Below are 23405 nucleotides of genomic sequence, written 5' to 3'. Positions count from 1 at the left end.
ACAGGACACAGGGGCTCCAGGTTACCTGCCCGAATGCTTGGGCAATGAATCCTCAAATGTCAGGGAACAGGAACGCAATTCTCTAAAGGAAATTCATAGCCCATTTATTCCCTCTCACTGTTAATCCAACCTGAAAAATTATGTATTCGGAGTGAGTGAAAGGCTTTATTTAAGACTTCTATTTTTAATGGAAATTTTTTAGTGGTTGGCTACCCAGACTGCATAGGGATTGACAAGACTACTAAAACAAACCCCGTTTTCAGAAAACCAGACACTGATCCAAATTACAAAGCCCAGAGGGGTTGCTTTGCTTTGAAAAGCCAAATGAAAAACTACCTGTGAAGTTAGGATTGCACCAGGACTTTAATTACAGAGGCCATTTAAAGCCTTGGTTAATATTGCGCACTCCACGGGCAGCAAAGGTGACTCTGGACCCCGTTTCAAAGAAAAGCTACGGCATTGCCATCGCGTGTACATCACACCACGGCCACTGTCCCGTCCCCGTGCGTGACTCACTCCCGAGCCTCCGAGTGCTCCAGTAATGCAGATTGCTGGCGACAATATCAAACCGTCCTCTGGATCTGTCTTGAAGCTTTAGAAATAGCAGTTAAGAACCAAATCATTCCCGAAGAAGCTATTATCTACTCATCTCATCATCTGATGCTAATGTGAGATCCTGGCAGACTGCGACTTGTTTCCATTCAGAAGTGGCATGATGGGAGAGTTGTGAGTATAATAAATTGTCACAAATCTCTTTTCTCTCTCTCCCACCATGAGTGCTTTGCCCCCCCGGCCAAGCAGAGACCGTAAATCAGCCCCACTGAAGAACTTCTTAGGTCTCTGCTCAGAAAAACAAAAGGATTTGTGCAAACAAGGCTTCAAGCTCTGGTAAACAGGAATTTCCAGTCTGAGCTGCCCATCACGCTGTTCCCATGATGGTTTGATCCAGCTTGAGCCAAGCAGGGCGGCTCAGGGCTGCGCTGGTGCAAGCATCTGGTCCTCCTTGGTTTCTGCATGTCCCCACTACTGCATTGCCCCATCGAAATCCCAGGTTTGATTTATTCCCCTGATTTTACACAGAAGCAGAAGGATTGGGACAGGCTGTTAACATGCATATTTGTGCCTTGCATTATTGCCTGTGGGAGCAACCTTCTTGTTAACATAGGCAACACCCTTTTAGATGAACAACCGCAAAATACGGAATTTTAAAAGTACACAATCCTATGAGAAGTATGATTCGAGTAACTTGAACAGAAGTTACTCCCCTCAGTATTAAAAAAAAAATCTAGTCAGCTTACTCACTGTTAATATGAGATTTGAGTTTCACCTTACCTTAAACCGAAAATAAATCTTGCTGTAAATTCAAGACTTGTTTTTACTGCTTAAAATTAATTAGCGACACAACCATTTCATGACAGTGTAGGAAATTAAGGAAAAATTGTGTGTTCATTAGTGATCAGTTTGAAAGACTTCAGTTCATCATTTATGTCAGTGGAGTTGTGGAGATATTTTTTTGCCTAAGAATTATCAAAATGTATGTTCTTGACACAGCCTCGCTCAAGAAAACGGTAAAAAAAGTGCTTTGCATACCAAGATCGACACACAAAATGAAAGGAAATGTTCAACACAGAGGGAAACAAGAATAAAGAAATATACCCCTATTCTGATTTTCTAATAGATAATAAATGGATTTATTGGGGAGCTCAGGAAGCACCAAGTGTCTTCCCTTGGGCATAACCGTATCCGAGCCACAGAGATGGGCATTTTCGGGAGCGCAGGGTGGGCAGGAGCCTTAGGAGACCTCCTGGACCTGGGTGGGCGCAGGGTCAGCCCTCGGGTCCCCCATCCCCGGCCCCACACGGGGACCATCTCCTGCAGCCTGGGCTTACAGAGCGGGGCAAGGCTCTCCCAGTTTCAGAGCTTAATGGCACAAGAAGGACCCGTGAGGACTCTGCTCTCCACGTGTCCATTTTTTCCTGACCTGGTGCCTGAATTGAGTGCTCCCAAGATGATTATTCCCTTCCATTCCTCTCACAACAGCTCATTGTGCATCTTTCTCATGCAAAGCTGCTCGGGCTCTGCCGGTGCAATTTTACCGAATGAATGGGAAGAGGTTCATTGTTAATTAAAAAAATATAAAAGCCGAAAAGGCGCTGAATACAAAGCAAATCGCAAAAAAATACAATTGTTTTGTTCTCACTGGGAAGAGGCAGAGGGTTGCCATCAATCACCCACACGTACCCCCAGTGCTACTGTCACCGTTAACTCTGCGTCCCCGCAGGGATGCTCAGGGTCCCGGGGACGTGGTGCTGCCACCTTTCAGGGCTCAGAAAGGGCTTTCACCCCCAAACTGGAGAGAGAATAAACAAGTGGCACATCCCTGGGTCTGAGCTTTGCCAAATTCCCCCTCCACTCACCCCACAACCCCCATTTAAACTTGACCTTTTGTCCAAAACCTCACACCTGGAATATCTCACTGAGCATCATTGATTGTTGTGTTCTTTCCTTTCCTTATTTCCCACCGAGGACATCGCCCTTGGTCAGACAAGGCCTCGGCAGGAGTTTGGTATCTTCCTTTCCTTAAGTCTTTTCAAATTTGCTTTTCTGTGGAAGAACACTGCTCGGAGCTGGTCAACCAAAGCAATTTTGAGCAAGGTCCTGGTTATTCCCCCAAACTTGGGTCTGAAATGCTGATACACGCGGTGCTCCCCTCTACACCGGTGAGTTGGAGCAACACATCCGTGAAGACCCACTAGAAGGCAGTGTTGGAGAAAACTTCAGCAAAACTTCTTCTTCGGAAAACTGCAGGTCAACAAACTAAAGGAGTGGAGTTTCTAAGACAGGGACACCTGCAAAAAACATGAACTGCTTCATCCTAAATTATTTCTGGTAGATTTTGCATGGGTTGACTGCAGGAAGAGGCGTGGATGTCGAACTTCATCCTTGCCAGGCAAATCCGACAGCAATATTTTAACACTGGAAAACACAACTTATTTCATGCCTGTTAGAGAAACGCCCTTAAAAAGGATCTAAAATTGAGATGCGACCTGCTGCATGCTGCCCACGCAGATCAGGCTGCTGGGACACCAAAGACATCCAGTTGAAGTAAGTACCAAAACGACACTGAAATGAACCCAATTTGCCAATAAAAACCAAGGATGGAGTTTCCAACCTGTTGCTAGAAAGACAAGAAGTGGCTCCCCTGAATTTCTTGGCAGTGATCCTTACTCCTGCAGAAAGGCTTGTGAGCCAGATCTCCGCCTTTTTCAAAGACAGGCAGCGGCAGAACGTATTTGATGAGTTCTATGAATAGAGTTGTTGATTCACTGGAAAATACAGGAAAAACTGGGGGAAAACAAATCAAGTCAATTTAAACTGCTGACACATTTTTGTATTGGTGAATGAAATGTAAAAAGTGTTTTAAAGCATCACAATAACTTGGTAGCCCACACAGAAGAATGAATTTCTGATTTGACGTTAAGTACACTCGAAATAAAAATACCAAGTGTGATTTGGTATACAAAGCCTTTTTGAACAAAACCCCCACTTTTTGGAGAATTTCTGGAAATGGAAATATTGGGTGATGGTTTTCAATGGGAATAGTCTGAGGAAAACGAAAATAGAATTCATTAAATCTCTCATCTTGAATTAAATTATATAAATATTTTGAATTAAGAATTTATCCTTGCTCTCGTGCCAGGGTGTGTTATTCAAAGGCAACTGGAGTACAGCAAAATGGAATTACAGTCCTAAACACTGATGCAACTTTCCCCTCCACTTCTGCCAATAAACATGTATGTCTAGAGGTTTGGCCAAACAGATGCTGCGAATTGAACAGAACTCAGGGATCTTCGTTCTATTCAACATTCAGGAGGCTTTTAAAAAGCTGCATTTACAAGAAATTCTTCTGTATTTGTTGTGACACAAAAAATCAGCAGTGCTGAAGGGATAAAAATTCAGTGTTTGAACTGGAATGCAGGAGTCCTCCCGGGGTCTCTGAGCAGGAACGACAGACTGTTAACCTGTAATAATCTACCTCGCCTTAAAAAAAAAGGTTCTATAGGGTGATTAAATTGTTCTGGAGTTATTTGCTTGCCTCAATGTTAGGAAAAGATTTTATACTTTTCAAAAAAATTCTTCTGAGTGACATTTCTTCAACTGAAACACTTTGCAAGTGAAAAGCAGTGTGTGCTGCCAGCACCGTTCTAAAGGCTTTGTACTTTTAAGCCAGCTCCTTTTAACACATTTTACTAAAAAGTTCCTCTTTAAATGAATCTCATTCTGAGTGTGTCGTTACAGAACAGAGCTAAGGGGTTTGGGTAGCCTGATTTTAACTTAACATGTTTGGCTTTCTCTTAATTTTCCCCTTAAATGTGAACTTCCTAAATTTATGATGCTCATTTGGGAAATAATTAAAACAGCCCTCTCATGTATATTCTTTGAATCATGAAAGCAGGTCCTCCACCTTGGCTTCATTATCTCCAGGAATATTCATAAAGCAAATGTGCTCAAAATGAAGTCCCAACCTTTAGTCAGAAGAGAAAGGAAAATTCCCCATCCTGTCGAATGTTCATGCCCACATTACAATATTATTAATCACTCTGCTCTGCAGGAATCCATCTCCATCTCAGGGCAGTATTTAATGAAAGGCAACCAAGCATCAGAAAAAAACCTGATGAATAAACTCATAAAGTCTCATAAACCGCTGAAGCCATCGATGGAAAGATCTGCTCCGAGCTGCAAAGTTTCTCCTCTTTTTCTCCTACTTCTTTAACTTCTCACCGGTCCTCGTAACACAGATCAGGGATATTTTCCTGTTAATCCTGTATATGCGAGAAAGAACGTGCTGCAGCCCCACCAGCAAAGGAGCCAGCGCTCGGGGACCATCACCTCGGCGCCGGGCTCCGGAGGAGGTCGTGCTCCATGAAAACCCCTGGGAATACGCCCTGGCTGAAAGCACTGACGATAACGCAGGGGTTTTTTTTTTCCTGCGCTTTATGGATAATCATTTACTGAGCAGCTCAACCAGTTCTGCAGGGCTGCTGGCACTGGTTGCTGCCCAGTGACCCGAGCCAGGGCTCAGCCAGGTCTCTCCCGAGGCTGGCGCTCGCTCTCCGGAGAGGTTGTTTGCACGGAGCCGTGCTGGCGTTGCATAAAACGTGGTTAAATATAAGTTATGCTGCATTTGGATTTGCCACCTCCCCTACCTCGCTGAGGTTTGGGGGTTTTTTTCCTTCTCTGTATGTCCTGAGAGTCTGTAAAGAGTTTTCAGTGTTTCCCAGGAGGCTGCTTTTGCATCTGCACATAAAATGTGTTTTTTTAATGTTAGGTAGAGGGTGTTTCCCATGGTCTGGCAACATGAGGCGGGTCCCTGCCCCGCGCTGGAGAGGCTGGTTGGGAGCAGGAGCCACCGTGGCACCGCACCATAACGCGGCAAGTGTGAATAAAGCTCGTCCTTCTGCTTGCTGCCTTTATTTGATTTCCACTTTAGGAAACTTCCTCTGGGGTTGTTGGACAAACAGGAGAGAAATGAACCACGAGAAGGCCACTTCTCCATGAAGCTTCGTTGATGAAATAGTTATTCCCATCTTCGTCCCATCGTACCACCGTTCGGGATGCTGAGTTCAGACTCAGTGCGTAGGAAATGGCATAATTAAGGTTGCCTTTGCTCCCCTTGTACGTTAGCATTTTCATATCACCTTTAATTACATGATTGCATCTAGTTTTTAGCAACAAACGCAATCTCTGGCCTCCGTCAGTGCCTGTCCTCACTTCACGAGCAGCTCCGCAACGTTTTGTTTGCTTCAATTCCCGGGGTTCCCCTCCTTCCCCACCGCACGGTGCTGGGAGCCAAGCACATCCCCAGCCTCAGCACCGGCAAGGAACACCAAAATTACGGTCCAGCCGCAAACCACTACAGTTTTGGTGGGTTTCTTAGCGCTGCCTGGGAATGATGTGTTGGGGAAAGGGGGATGCAGCTCGCAGGGTGCCTGGGCAGTGAAAGCATCCCGGGATGCGGGGATGTCCCGGCTACATCCTTCCATCACCCGTACAGGTGCCTCCTGGCACTCCCACGGCAGCGGTGCTGTTTGACTTGTGCTTTCTACAAATTCCAGGGAAGACAGAAACACAAAATTCAGGTGTTTAAATCACAAATCCTTGCTGTGCTCGCCATCCTGGATTGCCATTGAGGTTAATTTTCTATAGAAAAAAGACCATTTCTTCTCTCAGATAAAAAGTTGTGGGTTTTTTCAAATGAAAATTAAATAAAGAGGTAACTTCCATTCATCAAGTTTTGAATGAAAAAGTAATATTCATTTAGACCTCACAAACAAAAAAAACAAAGACAAAGCAGGCAGGAGCGGAGACCGCTCAGCCTGGCTCCCCGGGGCACCACCGCTCTCGCAAGGATGGACATTCCTGACGCTGGGAATCTTCCAGGTCAACAGAAAGTATCCATACAGGGAAAAGAGGTACACTCATCAGCCTGAAAATTAAGTTTTCTAGATGCATAAGTATTTAACCCAGTAGACACACCAAGAAGTCATTCTGCTTCTGCTCTTCGTTAGCCTTGGGCTACCAGCTGCAAAGAAATAATTCACCCATCTACACTCAAGAGGTTACTGAGAAATTGTTTTATTAAGGCTCAGCCAGAAGAGGAAAATAAGCCTAAAGGTGGCCAAGACAGCTGGGACCTGACCCTAGAAACTGCCAGGACACAAAGGGACCTTCCGTGAAGGGTTCCCGAGAAACTTAACCAGGTCCCAGTCCCTAATTTGAGAGGCTTTGGGAAATTCAGGTGGTATCACGGGGTCCAGAGAAAAGGGTCACACCAAGTTTCCAGCACACGTGCGATATTGGCCGGTTTGGCAACGTGCAGGTTGAAGAGCGAGCCCGTCTCCTGCAGTCTCCCCAAAAACTGCATCGATTGCGTAACCCCCCTCCCAGTGTCACACCACGGGGTGAGCCATGCAGGGCACCCAGCCCAAACCCGATGAAAACGCAACATTAATGCATGTAAAAAACACCCAGGAAGTAGAAATTGGAGAAAGTGGGGAGAACAAGGATTCAGATGCGGTGGAAGAGCCTTCACGCTGCTCCGTGGTGGCACCGAGCCAGCAGGTCCCCTCCCACGTAACAACAAATGTGCCAAAAACTTCAACAGGCTTTTTTTTTTCCTCTCTCCTTTAAATAATAATAATAAAAAAACCCATTAAAGTTTTTAAGCTAGGCTTCATAGTATTAAAAGTGCTTTTCCTTGTTGGGCACTGGAGTGCTCTGGGTGCCTGTCCTGCAGTACAAGTCTGGTCTCTGTGCCATTATGCAAGGTGTGCACGGTCCTTGTGCCATCGTGCAAATGTGCATGGTCCCCATCCTGCCGTGCAAGGCATGCATGGTCCTTGTGCCATCGTGCAAGGTTTGTGTGGTCCTCATCCTGCCGTGCAAGGCGTGCATAGCCCCTGCACCATTGCACATGGTGTGCATGGTCCCTGTGCCATCGTGCAAAGTGTGCATGGTCCCCATCCTGCCGTGCAAGGCGTGCATGGTCCCTGCACCACTGCACAAGGTGTGTATGGTCCTTGTGCCACCGTGCAAGGTGTCCACGGTCCCCAATCTGCCGTGCAAGGCGTGCATGGCCCCTGCATCATTGCACAAGGTGTGCACGGTCCTTGTGCCATCGTGCAAGGTTTGTGTGGTCCCCATCCTGCCGTGCAAGGTGTGCCTGGTCCCCTCGCCATCGTGCAAAGTGTGCATGGTCCTTGTGCCATCATGCAAGGTGTGCATGGTCCCTGTCCTGCCATGCAAGGCGTGCATGGCCCCTGCATCATTGCACAAGGTGTGCACGGTCCTTGTGCCATCGCGCAAGGTTTGTGTGGTCCCCATCCTGCCATGGAAGCTGCGCATAGCCCCTGCCCCATTGCACAAGGCGCGCAGGGTCCCCGCACCGCCGCACGAGAAGTACAAGACGGCGGCAACCTCTCGGGACACCATTTCTCGCGCGGATGGGGGACGGAAAAACCCACGAGAGCCGCCGTAAAACCCTCCCGGCGCAGCTCCGCCATGGGCGCTTCCAGGTCGAGGAGCTGCCGTCGGCTCCTCCAGGTCTCGGCCGACGATGCGGGGTGTCTCGGGGGTCCGGACCAGTCCGTCCCAGTCCTCCGTCCCCGGCTCGATGCCCACCGATTCCGCCCGCCCGAAGGCGGCGGCGAGGCCTCGCTTCTCCCGGGCGATGCTCTCGCCGGTCGGTCCCTCGTGCTCGGCGGATCGGCAGCTCCGGGAAGGAGGAGAGGTCCGAGGCCGGAGCTCCGTGCGTCAGCGGGAGCTTTTAAAACCTTCCCTGCCGGCACCAGAACAAATATATTGATGGAGGAAGGCAGGCCGTCCTGCGTCGGTCGCCAGGCCAGACCCCACCGCGACGTGCCGGGGAGGGGAAAAGGGTTTTGCCGGAGCGGGATGGCTGCCAGCAGCGCCTGCGGCACCGGAGAGGCTCTCCCGGCTCAACACCCGGTCCTCGCCGTCTTAAGACGAAGGGCTTTTATTCACCGAGAAAGAAAGCAACGCCAGAATCGGGGGATCCCGGAGGCAGAGGAGGGGGCACCTCCATCCTGCACCCCCCCCCCAAAAAAAAGGTCTTCGAACAGCTTCAAAGGAAGAAAGGGCACGTACGCAAACGCACACCGCAGTCCGCCTCGGAGCTCTTACCGTGCCGCAAAAAGCGGCTCCGGCTGAGGATATAATACCCAGAAAAGGACAGGTCACCCTATTTCAGTGCCTATTTTGAATCGAAAAGACGGGATGGAGGCAAAGCTCGGCTTCCCCCCTCCCGCCAAGGCGGGCAAGGCTCCGAGAGCCGGACGGTGCCCCACGAGCGCCGGCGTCGCCGGCAGCGCCTTGCACGCACGGAGCATCGTGCGAGGAGCTGATGAGTGGAGGGAAGGAGGGTGCTTCGGGGCTTTTCAGGCTGGAAAGGAGCGTTGGGATGACACCGCTGTCCTGCACGTCAGGGCAAGGTAGTATTTAGTCCGCGCGCTGCTGAAATGCATAAAAGTCAGAATTAAATTCTAAAACATCTGCAAAAATTGCCATTAAAAAAAAAACAAACCCCACTTCTACAAAACGCATTTCCAAAGCGCACTGGAAGAATAATTGAATTGTTCTCTACCACATCGATATTTTACATCACGTATTTTATAACGCGCATTATCGTATATGACCTAAACATATGATGATATAAAGTACGTAACACCTATGATATAATATCTATGGGAGTGACAGCGGAGGGTGATTTGACGAAGGTAAAGCAGCTCTGAAGACAGTGTAATTTCTTCTCGCTAATACCATTTGATGGATGCACTTAGCAGGAAGGCTTCAGCATCTGTGCAATACAAGTTTAATTTTGTTCTCTGTAACCAATGAGGCCAAGAAAAAAAAAAAAAAAGCCCTTCTGTTCCTGGGGCCTGGAGTATGAGCGTTGCATTAAAAAGAAGATATTCATTCACATCTGAAAGGAATTGCCATTTGGCCCATTTAAATCGGTGCAATAAAATGAAATGTCAAATAAGTCAGGAGATTAGCGAGGGGAAAAGCCAAAATACTGTTTTGTGAGAGCAATACATGGCAGGATAGGCTCGGAAGAAAGCTGAACGGCAAGGGACAGGCTAACCGCAGGGAGGCTGTCCTTACTTGAATGCCTCGTAATAGCTATTTTTGAGTATTAAACCCTCTGTGCCTGATGGGACGCAAGGGCTTTAAAGCCTTTGCGCAGCGTGCGCGAGAAAGGCAGCCCCCCGGCAGTCCCCCACCCCTCCCCGCTCGTGTTTGGGACGGCGCAGCGTCAGCCGTCGCGAACTTTCCGATCGGACCGCTTGCAGGCGACGGTCGGCGTCTGCCTCCGGCCAAGCCCCAAGACCCCCGGCCCCACGGGACAGCGGCCGGCCCGCGCTGGCCACGACGCCGAGGCAGCTTTAAGCCAAACCCGGTGCCGTCCATGCCCCGGCCGCGGGCACCGCTTGCGTAGGAAAACCCCTGTTTAAACAATATTATCGCTGCTAGTTAACAAGAGGGCAAGAACAGTGATGAAAAAGGGGTAGGGTGGTTTTTTTTAGCATTAAATACCCCTTAAAAATAGGTATGACCTCCTCCTCGAGCTGAATCTCACCACCTAAACCGACCCGCATCCCGCGGTGGCGGGAGGGACCTCACTCAGAAACCTCCTCCTCCTCCTCCTCCTCTTCGTCATCCGCTCCGGTGCTGCTCGGCGAGGCTCTGCACAGACCTATCGCCCCAGACAGCGTTTTTCACGTGGTTTCCCAAGAAAGCATTACCTGTTCCTCTCCTTTTGCCCAGGAAAACGGTATTTTGGAGCCGGGTCAGATGATGAACTGGTGACAGACCCCCAGCGAGCGCTGGCCCTTGCCTTTGGCCGAGGTGAGGGTCTCCGTCCTGTCCTGCTCAAGATCTGCACAGTTTATAAAATTTCTATATCCAGTTTATAAAAGTTTCCTTTTTTATAAGTATACGATTATCCAGTTGAATCAAAAAGTGATTTTCTTTTTACGTTGAAAACTCAATTTTAAAGTTGGTGGGTTTTTTGGTCTTTTTAATGTCTAAACTACTTAGTAAGTAATGCAAAACCAAAGTAAGAGTTTATCTTTTTTTTTTTTATTAAGACAATCCCACAGCTGGAAAATGAAACATCCTAGATTACATAAGTGACTTCAAAAAAACTCTAGAAAAAAATCTTTACAAATTTACATTTGTACAATACAAAAACTAACAGCTCATTGCATATAAATATTACATTTGGTCTGCCAACAAGTGGCATCAAAATCCCTGAAGTATTCATTTAAAGGGACCTGAGATAGCGGATGTGAAGATATGGGCATAAATATCACCTGAAAAAAAAAAAATCAATATAGAAAGTAGACATAATTCTAATAGTTTTGTGCATTTTTGAAGTATTTTTAAATCATCCAGAACATGAACTGTAGAGCCTAAATCACGTGAATTTCATCGCTCCGACATCAACTGGTGTTGCTAAATGAAGTCTGCTATAATGACTCATGGAGGAATGAATAGCCTGTATTAGTATTTCTACAGAAAAATAATCATCAGACCTTGATTTCTGAATATATCCAAGCAGCCGCCACTGTCTGAGGAGGCCTTTTTAGGAAAAGAAACAGAGGCTTTTGATTTTATCCGCCGAAGAGCGGTGCAGCCGCGAGGCAGGCGGGAACACCAACCCCTCCTGCGAATATTCGGGCAGGACCTCGGCTCCCGCGGCCTCCGGAGCAGCTCCTCTCGCCACCCTGTCTGCTTCTCACACACCCAGAGATAGGGAAGATATGCAGTGCTTGCCAATTAAAAAAAAAACCCCAACTGAGAAACTGCTCTTAATTGTTCACCGGTTTAAATATTTTCCAAATATTTACATGTTTGTCAATTCCCAGATCTGGCTGCGGTTATCTACCGGGAGCACTAACTCGCAAGTGCAGCACTACGCCGCTCAGTTTCACTTTAAATTCTCACAAACTCTTATCAGGTACCCACATCCATGCACATAAATGTATTTAAGCACCATTTTTATAATACTAGAGTTAAGGCTGTGACAGCAATTCCACTGGAAATCTAATTTTTCAGGGATTCATAGCACAGTTGTGTAAGTTTGCTGTGGGCTGAACATGACATATTAAAAATGTACAAGCTTCCAACAGGTCTTTGCATCTCTAATACTAAAAAAGACAACTTTTAGACTAAATTTTGCAGGCTGTTACTTACTGTACACAAAGGAGTTTTTTTCTTCAATGTGTAAACCTCTGATATACTAATATTTGAAAATTATCTATCGCACATGCGCAGTAATTTTCTATAATACATACTTGTTAAGAACACAATGACAGCTCCCTACAATACTAAATATAGATTTATCCTTGGATTGTTAACTGCTCCTTCAGTCTATCATGTAAATAATTAGCATTTTATAAAACTTTGCATGATGGTTTTAAAAAAAAATAAAATCAAGAAATGTAAACACACAAATACATTTTTTAAAACATTGAATTCATGACACAGACCAATGATAGCAGGACACTCCAAGTCAGGGCTGACAAGACATCCTTAAACCTACAGCTATTCAGTTTTCCCTGTCATTCACTGCTCAGATTAAAGATGAAATATTAACCAAGTTCTTATCCAAAATCAGTGATTTAAACTTGTTTTCTCATGTTAATACTGTGTGATTTTGACCGGTTGTCAGAAACATTCCAGAGACACCCAGGAGCAGCCTTTTCAAATGCTTGACAAGGTTCATCTTGCTTTTTGCAGTCAAGAGAGCCTCCAAACATTGTCAAAAGCAATACATTGTAGTTGGGTCCTTCCACATTTTTTAAATTACTTGAAAACTCTCTTTACTACGCACCCGGTGTCAGTTCTTTTCAGTGCTCTATGTACTACACAGTCTTTCCGCTTTTGTGCGGGAGAAGCAGCCGAGGTGTACATTTAGGAAAACATTCAGGGAAAATTAAAATAACGCGACAGGACGCAAAATTTTAAGCAGCCAAAAATCCTCCACAAATTATTTCTTCATCATTATATTTAGCTTGTTTATCTGCAGGGTGGGGCTGATTGGGCTAAGTGGGGTGGCCTCTGCTTAGTTTACAGAGAAAGGAGTGATAGAAAGCTAGAGAGGAGTGATAAAACTACCCAGACCCATCTAAGTTCAAGCACCAACATAAAAGTTTCACGGGTTATTTAAAGCAGAAATATCCTGTGAGGCTGGAAGCGCGCAACTTCTACAAGGGTTTCATTAACTGCAATTCAGGTAGCAAGGGGAAAAAAAAAAAAAAAAGGAGTAACTCAGTAGACACGGAGCACACGTGTTAAGGGATACCAGGTGGAACCAAGTGTTGTTTTACGTAGCCGTGTGTAAGGCAGCACAAGGGGAGCAGTCCCGCTGCCGTGCCTCCCTGCGACCGCCGACATCGGAGCAAGGGAAGGCACGTGCTGCCCCGTCCGATCGGGCAGCATTTCCACTCGGGGTATGGATGGCCACAGAGGCGCAGAGCAGCCAAGAAGCCAGCCCTCAAACTTTCCATCTTCGTTAAATCCACCTCCGGCAATTTGGGAATGTTGCTAGTAAACCAAGTAAGGCAGATATAAAAAATATGGAAAGTCGTAGGAAAAGAGAGGCATAGAAAGAATTGAATCTTACAGTCTAGCTGAAATAAAATTCATCAAGACATCACAAGTTTCCAAAAGAGCATCATAAATAGCCTACAGGGGCAACCAAGGGAAGCTAAAGAAGAAAAGTGGAGCAGGGCAAAGAAAAACAAAAGGTGACAGAGAAAAGAAAACGCAGGCGAAGTTTGGGCTGAACTGAGACAACAGCACATCACTACTGCAAAATAAGCTTCGTCATTCATGCCCTGGTCGGGGAAGAAATGGGAGCGCTACAGGGACAGCGGATTTGTAGCCAGGAGAAATCGGAGAACAAAGATGCCCACGACTTCCAGCCCCGTCTCCACAGAGGATGGAGCGCTTGGGGCTAACGCTCTGCGGGCGAGGGAAGCCCCTCGGGGCGCGAGCCCTGTTTTCCAAGGTGTCTCCAAATGCTCTCGAGTGCCCCGGCAACTCGGGAGAGGGAGCACGCAAGATTGCACATCTAGAGAAAACTTCGAAGCACCCATACCCGAGAATTAATCCGACAGCAGCAGAGGAACCCCTGGCCTGCCTGCACGCCTCGTTAGCCTTCAGGAATCTGACACGTAATCTGGCCTTCAAACCCTTCTCTTAGGCAGAGTTTTGGAGGTTTTTGTTAAAAGTGCAAGGAGAGAGACTACGGTCCTGACTCTGCAACCCGCCGGGCAGTGCAGCCTGCTAGGAGCTCGGCAACCCCAGGAGATGCTGGCTGAGCACCCAGGTTTTGGATCAGGGAGCGAGACGGTACAAGGTTTAAATCATTTTACTGCTTCCGCGGCACCTGTTGGGTTGATACTAAGTTTTCTGCAACCATACGTGGCTCCTGATAGGATCTGAGTTTTGAGAGAAAGTGTCAAAGTTACTACAAAATTATGATTATTCCACAGAATGAGGCCATGAGAAATCAATTGCCTAACTCAGAGAAAGAATCCAGATACGAAACCAAGTAAAAATAACATCTCTAAAACCAAGTTATTTCGTTCATGCTTATAAAAGGTTCTCATGCACAAAAAAAGCTGTTTTTTTTTTTTACAATAAGCAATAGTTCTGTTGTTCTAGCACACCCTGCTGTCTAGCTCTTAATCATGTAACACATGTGATTAATACTTACGCCACAGCAAAGTGATGCTTCACTGTTATCTTCACAGTACTTCATTACATAGAAAAGATACATTTAAGAACATATTTAATATTATTCTAATTGCTGCTAAAATACACAAACTTATAAAATGATTTCTCTGGAATCCACGTGTTTTATCTCTTCCCCAACCCCTACACAAAATAAATAAGTAAGTGGATCTTCGGCCAGTCAGAAATATATGAAAAGCATTTCTTTTGCATTTCAAGATTTTCAGGCTTTAGAACAGAAACCATAGTGTTTACATTAGCTCAACAGGACTGATCTAAAAGGGGTATGATTCTGACTATGAACTGATGCACACATGCTATACCTGGTTACCATATGTAGAAGGACCAATCAGTCAAAGAAAGAATACATTTCTTATAAATATATATGTGTGTATATATATATACATATTTATGAGAGAGATGATAGGACAGGTGTTTACATTTTAAAGCCCAATAGAGAACTAAGAGAGCCTCTGCACTTTTTTTTTTTCCCCATCAAAACACAACTGAATCAAGTCCAGAAATGGATTACGGCCGATTCAAAACATTCCTTAAAAAATTAAAAGTGTGATTTTTGTACTGTACCATAAACTCATGTTAACGCTCTGAGCAATTTAGGATATACTCTCCTCCATCACAAAACTAAACCTCTGCATTTTTTCAAGTCATTTTGCATCTAACTAGAATTTTTGGAAAGCGAGATAAAATAGCTAGTGCTTAATATAGAAAGTCAAAAATTAAATTCCTTCTGCATCTGAGAATATACATGGGTCACTCTTTGCTGCCTGAGGTTTTCCAGAATTATTGACCAAGCTGTGCACAGAAGAACTTAAGGATATTGAATGAAAGTTTAAAAAAAAAAAAAAAAAAAATTTGAAAAACTCCACCAAAACTTTCTGGTCTCTTTTTTCGTTTGTTCTCTCTGTGTAATCGAACTCACTCTCTTAACCAAGCTAGAACTGTCAGATTCGTTCAGACAACGGGAGGAAGTTGAAGTCCCATATATATTCCAGCCAGACCCTACGAAGTAAGAGGCTGCTCATCTCCAGCTCGGCCCACGCCAAACACCTGTTTCTGTTCACCGAGAAGCAAGACTACAAATGTCGTCACATACTGTACTACTACTACCAAAATGATTTCTGTTTTCAAGTTAGCATTTTTCAGGATAACAAGAGTACAGTGCAACACGAATTCTCTTCTGGAAGCTTGAGATACAAGAGTCCGCCTGGAGGATGCGAACGGGAGCTTATCCGTACCGCCAGCCACCAGAGGTACCGGAGCTCCGTTCAGCTCCCTCATCACCTTCAAGGGGCAAATTAAACCAAACACAGATTTGCACCGAGCAAGTGGCAGCAGAAACGTGTGGGAGACACTCGGCCTGTCTGCACAAACGAATCACCCTCTGCCGAAAACATTATGCTTCTGAAACCTCTGATAATTACTTAGATTTCTTCTCATTGTGTCAATATAATGGAGATATAGTTACTCTACAACTTTGTGAGCAATTCCATCCCTCTATGCTCCCTCTTGCCTCTTCTTCAACACGTACTGAATAATAGCATCTATTTTCTTTTCAGTTTCCAGTAGTTGTAAATAGAGGTAGCTGAGCTACTATTAAAAATCACGTTATGCTTTGAAGAGGAGGAACCTTTCAAATGTTGAAGTTACCCCTTAGCTGCACAATCTCTATTAATACTATAAAAATATGAGAGGACAAAAAGAAAATAGATGCAAGTAACTTTTGCATTTGGCACCTTTTGTCTAGATATTCATACTTCTCAAGTATTCTCTTTTTAATAAAGTTAATGCACACATAGGACACACCACATCAAAGGTTTGCTACATATTTACAAGGCACCAACCCTTTGTCACTTTTTACATGAATAAAGAACCGATAGAAAGCACATCAGGACCCCCGTAACTGTAGTATAGACATACTTCAGTTCAGCACAATTCATGAACGTTTGGCCTGGGAAGATTAAAATAATCCAGATCCTTCTTACAATATAGAAACTGTAAACATTTTATAGCTGCCTTTAGGATTGGTGTATTGTGCAAAAGTTATAATTATTACTGTGTATAAGGATTTATGGCAGAAACCACATAAAAACTCTGTAAGAAGGTGCTATTTCTATAATACAAAAACAAAACAAGGGAGAGAAGTCATAATCGTGACTCAAAATGTCATGTTCTTATTGAGAAGCTGGAAGCCTCTTTAATGTGATGAACTTGTAGTGTGTGGGGAAGAATTTCTGTAATTTAAGGCCTAATGAATAAGGCTTGTTTTGACCAATGAAGTGTGGCGATCTGAAGTTTTAAAACAAACGCAAACTGACATAATGGAAAAGCACCACTGTGAAACGTGAGTGGAGTCCCCGCACAACTTGCTTGGTAGATTTTCTGGTAAAATCCCTGCAGTAGAAGGCCATTGAAGTTCTTTTAAAATTGTTCCAAAGTTTTTCATCTGTCAATAATTCCATCCCATGAGATGGCTGACCCTGGCTTTTTCTGTCATTTTCCGCACCCTGCCTGACCTGGAAGTACCAAGGTTCAAAGGATCCTCGGTGTGCACAAAATTGTCATTATCAGAATCGTCGTTGTACAAGACAGTTCTCCTGCCCTCGTTCCTTGTTTTGATTCGAGGCGGTCTACTGAATCGCCCTCCAAACACGTTTTCACCAAATTGTCCTCCAAACAAATTTTCAAATTCATCATCTGTAATTCGGGCACGTTTTGCTCTGGTGGCTCCTCGTGAGGCTCCTCTGCCTCCTCGGCCTCTTCTTCCTCCCCTGCCGCCACCTCTTCCTCTGCCACAGCCTCTTCCACCTCTACCACCTCTTCCCCCTCTACTCCATCTCCCCCACCTCCCCCATCTACCCCTCCTCCCTGTCCCTCTGCCCTGCCAATTCCGTTTCCCACCGGTGATTTTTCTTTTGATTTTTCTTTTGGGTTTTTTGGATTGCACAACTTTGCTGTAGTCATGGTCTCCATCAATGTAATCCTGATCTGTTCTAGATGTTGATTCAGAGTCTGAATCGGAGCCACTTCTGCTTTCAGAACTTGAACTGGATCCTGATTCCCCACTTTCTGATGAAGACAAACCAGACTTTTCCTTTAATTCTCTCTTCTTCTTTTCCTCTTCCTCCGCCTCCTCCAGATGCTCATCTTCTTCTGATGCACTTAGTAACTTCCTCTTGACTCCTGTCCGAGGTTCTCTGCCATCACCATTTGTAAGTGGTCCATCAGGAGAGTGATCTAAGCAAACACAAAATAACCCTATCGGTTATCATCATCACACCTGAGCCAGACAGGATACAACAAGTGGGATTCGCCTCATCTGCCTTTGAGGTGTGCTCTGGGGATGATCCAGCTCCGAGCTACTCACCACAGATGACCTTTATATGCTGTGGAGACCAACAGGTGCTCTAAGGGGAAAATTTATCAGACAAAGTAAACACAGTTCATCTTATCTGGAAGCAAGGACTGCAAACTCTCTTGACTAGGAGTTCAGTGAAGGACAATAGTGAATTGAATAAAAGGGAAGTGAATAAAAGGAGCCCAGAGTGACTAGGTTAGACACAAACATCTAACATTTAGTCAGGTGAATGCTACCTAGGGTGCCAAGGCAGGAAAAACTCTAAAATCCATTTCAAACCTATATACGTTGAAATAACACTCTGCAAGCAGTACTTATTCCCCATCAAATGCATGTTCTCAAAAGGCTTAGTCCAGGGAAAACCTGTGGCAAGCACAATTTCAAGACAATAAATCACCTGAGAAAACTCACCAGCATTGCTGAACACCTTAACTTAAAAATATATAAAGTATCTTGCTGGCTTGGGACCCAAAATACTGTATGTTTTCAGAGTTACGAATCTGACAATGACGATTAAATATCTTCTTTAACACGGGATACGAAAAGCTAACCTGCAACATACAACACTGCTACAGCACGGTAGTACAGACTTGACAAAGGCTTCAGGGTTTCAGCCAATGCTCATTCAATGCCTATCTCAGTGGAAAGTCTGATTAACACGTCCCAGAGACAAAATACCAGTTTTCAAACAGTGTTTCCCTTCTAATCACAACTACTGAGCCTTGATTATGATAAAAATATTTAAATTTTTAAAAACTTTTTTCATCTTTGCTTTCCACTTGATTAATAAAAGGACAAGGTTTTGGGGTGGGGATTCTTTTGCTTTGCTTTGCTTTTTATAACTCCTGAAGGAACTGTAATTCTCAAGAAGTTTAAGAGCAATCAAGCTTTTCCATCTGGAGAAATTTTAAAGGACCTCACTGAAGTGCATGTGGCATCACGTGCGTGCCACACTTCAGACAAGAGACCACAGAACTGTAAGAAGTTCAATTCATCTTCTAAGTAAGTTCAAGTAAATTAAATTCTTTAGTATGGTTTGGGAAAATAGTATAATGCTAGACTCAGGCAAGAATATTGTTAGCATCAGACAGAAGCAACATCTTTCTAGTGAAACCAGTCATTCAAAGAACAGAGTACTTATTATTTCTCACCTTGTTTCACTGGTGTAGATTTACTCCTGACTGGCCTACTTTTCCCTGGATCAATGATATTTCCACTTCGGTTCTGTGCATTTGAGCCTGAGGAAGATGGCTGACCTTCCATTTCTTCACCAGTGGCTGAACCCAGGGGTTCTTCTGCTGTATCTGAAACTTTAGACGGGACACCACTAATGTGACAGAGTCATTTTTATCCTCTACTTACAGGGTTGTAATGCAAGGCATTCTAGGGAGGTTTTGTATCACCTGAGTTAATAGCCCAAGTCAGGAGGTTAACCTTGCCAAGCTGCCTCTGCAGTCATGAAGAGACAGATTCCTCCGGGGTGTAATCCAAAGTAAGCTTACTGTATTCATAATTGCTGTACGAGAGAAGCCCGTATACAGGAAGCCCAGGCTCTTGTCACTAGATTAATTCTTACCAAGGACAGACCCAGGTTCCCTATTCTCTGACCCTTAACAATAACTTACCAACGACAGCTGGAGGGCCAAGTTCAGCTAACACAATCTACAGACAACATATTTCCATGACCTTGCTACTTGCTCTTTCAACAGGTGGGTTTTGCATGTGTCTCATGCATATAAGCTTTAATCTGGACATACAAGTTGCTGCAAGAGAAAGGATGCATTTTAGAAAATTTCTCCTCACCATGAGATGAAACGGAAGAACTAGTCCTAGTCAAAGGCAGTGAGGTATTCTGGTTGGGTTTAGGTTGAATCTTCATTTGCTTCTGTTTCCCTTTTGGGCTGAAGACACAAAATATCCCAAAGAGATAAAACTGTTAGTACCAAAAGACTCAAACACAAAATCAATTTCCCCTGCAAAGTGCCCTGTTTTTTGCAGCAAACGCTTAACAGAAGTGATCTCTTTTTCCCAGTTCTTGCACAGGTGTAGTAACACTAAAAATAGTTAGAATATCATTCTGTTTGCTAAAGGCATCTGAGCCTGCAAGGACAAGATTTTATCTCACCCTTTAAAACAAATACTCAGTTTACTTAGATAATGTATCATACAGAAGTCAGAAAAGTGTTATACAACACTTTTTTCAACAGTTACTAAATGAAGGCAAAAAGAAACTTGGGTCTTCTGTTTCCCCCCGAGGGAATACTTCTCATCATATAGTCTTTCACTTACCAGAATTGTGCACAAACTACAAATTGAGCATGGAATCTGAGCTCATGATTCTATCACCCAAAAGAACAACTGCATCAGGAAATGAGCAATACTGTTACTGACTGCTTATTCATGAAGGCATGTCTACCACTGTCATCTCAAATGACACTGATAGCAAGCCTCACTATTGTTACGTTACCTAGATGCTCTACTAGTTGAAGGTGAACTGCTACTGCTTCTTAGCCGTTTTCGGTACCGTGGCCTTTTCCTCTTCTGACATTGCATTGCTGACTTGTACTCAGAGATGATATTTTTCATGTGATTTTCAAATAAGGCAGATAGTCGAAGTGTCATGCTGTAAATCTGGAGTGAGAAAGCATGGTTGTACTTATTAGAAATTGAATAACTAGAAGACTGGGTGTTGGGGGGGGGGGGAGGGGGCGGAGAATCACAAAGATGCCCAGACTTTGTAGCACAAAAGTAAAATTCATGGTGATGTTCAACTATGAGGTTCTTTACAGATAATTTCCTTCCGTGGCGTATGCGTATTCTTGCAACAGAAAGTGTTTCCGTAAAAGGATTTACTTACTTATAGTACAAAATATTTACAGAGTTAAAGGAAAAAGGCTATTTAGATTACTGAAATACAGCCTCCTTTTTTAATCTCCATAAAGCACGGAAGCATGCCATTAGATAACTTGAAGTACCAAGGAGAAAAACAATTGAACTTCACTGCCCCTCACCTTTTGTCTTTTGTTTTAACTCTGTAGTGACAAGTCCTTACACCGCCCCTAGAGAGCTGCACACAGAAGCCAACTAAAATGTCCTCATTCCCAACTTCTGTAAGCCAGATGTCAAAATGCTTAAACCATGTTCCTGTCCTCTTTTTAGGCCTTCCCTCCCTCCGTGTAGCCTCATCCACAAATTCACTCATGGCTATTTCTCTGTATTTCAGACTGTATTTACTTCTGTTCAAGATTTTACCTTGGATTTGTTTGAGTTATGACAAACTAATAGTTCAAACTCAGCATAAATAAAACAAAGTTCTTGATTCCTTCCTCACACCCATACCCTTCTGCTGCATCCAGTCTTCTGAAAATTGTGTTAACACCATCAAGATGTTATCAGCATCTTATACTCAGACCTCTTCCCATTTCTTGCAGTCTGTCTGAATATAACATCTCTTTGATATAGAGTTTTCTTTACATTCATATAACTTAATTTTTGCCCAGACCTTTTTATTTTAGCAATGTCGCTTTCTTTAGCTCTGGCATGTAGTACCCTGCCCTTCTTGCCTCCATTCAAGATGCTGTTGCAAAGATGGTAAAATGGGCTAGAAAACCTCAGGATGTTGGCCAATATTTGGCAGCAGATGAACCTGCAGTGGCAGAAGGCCCAGCTGCGTGCCCCAGCCCTCCAGCAAGGATCACCTCACTGAGGCACTTCACGGTATTTAAGCAAATGGATATTGATGGGCCACTCTGTTTAAGTAATTTGGGAGTTGACTCACAAGCCGTTCAGTTATTAATACACAGGGAAGTTCCCAGGGAGCGCGCAGCAGTAAATAACTCACCAAGACTACTCTGATGCCAAGCACACATAAGACACACTCAAATTACTTGTCTTCTTGCAATCCTCTACTGATTGCCCTTCTATAAAAGCAAGCAACAGTTACTGGTCTTCATCTTCAGCACTTACCCACAGCCCACCTTTCAGCCCTCATTCAACACCAAGAGTTCAACTGACCTTCAACGACGGCAACTCTGTGCTTTCTCTCACGCTCACTAACACATGGCTGGAGTTCCCCCCTCCCACAGCATCATCCTACTTCAAGCTTACTCTCATCATCCAGTTTACACAAGATTATTACTCCTCAAGCGACAGGTACGGTCACACAACCTCCTGCTTCCTCCCATCTAGCACCGTTCACACGTGCACTGAAAGCTCTTTGCAGCACACTCTGCTCCTTCTCCTGCTTGACAGCGCCTAGCATAATAAAATCTCGTGTCACACCATGTTAGGTGCCCCACACAATTTTTACAGTAATATTAAATTCCATGTATTATTGTGCTTCAAGTAATAGTATCTCAGTCTAGTCCCAAATGGCACGTATTTCTTAACAGTCTGTAAGTGTTCCTGTTTCTACGCAAGAAATACTAGGCAATTTTGAGACCAGCACACTTATCTATGCTAAATGACATGTTTCAGAGATGTGATTTTGTCACAACTTAAGCATCTTATTGAATATGCAGCCTTTTCCTTATAATAAGGTCATTACAACTTAGTGTCTGGAAACACGGTAAAAATTCTGCCTGCTTTTTATATTATGAAGACATCCACCACTCAAATTCTATTTTGCATCAACAGTGGTAAAAACTGCATCTGTGTTCTCATGCCAACTTGTGATTTTTTGAGCATAAACAACGTATCATTAAAACATTTGAGAATTTTAGAATTGTTTGATCATTTAGCTTCTTAGGAAAAGCTGACAGGCAATGTACTGCACAGGAACACATATCAAACATAGCCATGTTTACATGATCATTCATACACTTAGTAGTCATTTTACCTAGCTCATATAAAAATATCTATATTCTAACATTTTGATCTCCCCTTTCCCTCTTGCCATATCCTGCTTAGGGCTCCAATCTAATCCATTTTTTCTGCCTAAGCAGATTCCTATTCTTGCGTGCAGAAAAAAGCAAGATTGGCACCTGAGGAACACAGGCAACACTGTGCGAAAGTCTTGCCAAGTATACTAAGTAAACTAGAAAAAAATTAAGTGTCATAATGCTCTCATCTCCTCCGGTAGTAGAAATATTGCATGATACTTGCATTAACAGTAGATTAAAAACAGATCTCTCTCTCTCTCTCTCTCTCTCTCTCTCTCTCTGCAGTTACCAAGCTGATAGCCTTGTTTCCAGGAATAAATTACTGAAAAAATAAAAGCAACTGGTGATCAGTTTTCTGCGGCAAATATTCAAAGAAATAGTTGCAACAGTAACCATACAATTTCTCAGAAGCTTTAAGTTCAGGAAGTTCAGATGAAAATGAAATTCAGAAGTGATCTCCATGAGCAGAACAAAGCAAATTTATAACCATAAGTCCTAGAACTGACATATACTACTTATTTTTATTTCACAATGCAGTGCTTTCCTCTTCAAATGCAGACCTTATTTCATGCACTGTACTCATGTAGGGCCAGGGTCTTTTTAAAGAAGGCATTAAAATTTATTACTTACTCGAGACTTTTTATTAGGAGTGTAAGCTTTAGAGTTGCAGAATATTAAACGAATGTCTTTGTAGAATTCCAAGGGACTAGTGTAGTTTCCTGCTTCCAAGGTTTCTTTCACAGTGCTGAAGTCCATAGGAGTGTCTACAATATCTCTATAATCCTGTAAGAATACACAAGAAAATAATAAAGGCTGTCAAATCC

General features: G+C 44.0%; 1 protein-coding gene across 2 annotated transcripts in view; it reads right to left on the bottom strand.

Annotated features, from left to right (window-relative positions):
• Positions 1 to 10640: 10640 nt before the first annotated feature.
• Positions 10641 to 23405, bottom strand: part of BRWD3 (bromodomain and WD repeat domain containing 3) — a 64159-nt gene continuing 51394 nt past the window's right edge. For both annotated transcript variants that reach the window (XM_052814112.1, XM_052814113.1), the window contains 5 exons: positions 23212 to 23364; positions 20169 to 20332; positions 19505 to 19602; positions 18853 to 19011; positions 10641 to 17580 (listed from right to left, as the gene is read on the bottom strand). In XM_052814112.1, coding sequence (XP_052670072.1) covers positions 16793 to 17580; positions 18853 to 19011; positions 19505 to 19602; positions 20169 to 20332; positions 23212 to 23364 — 1362 coding nt within the window. In that variant the 3' untranslated portion in view covers positions 10641 to 16792. The remainder of the gene's footprint in view (positions 17581 to 18852; positions 19012 to 19504; positions 19603 to 20168; positions 20333 to 23211; positions 23365 to 23405) is intronic.

This window comes from Harpia harpyja, chromosome 18 (assembly GCF_026419915.1).
Source record: "Harpia harpyja isolate bHarHar1 chromosome 18, bHarHar1 primary haplotype, whole genome shotgun sequence".
Lineage (NCBI taxonomy): Eukaryota > Metazoa > Chordata > Aves > Accipitriformes > Accipitridae > Harpia > Harpia harpyja.
Note: the sequence above shows the minus strand (reverse complement) of the source record. Positions and strands in the feature narration are given on the sequence as shown.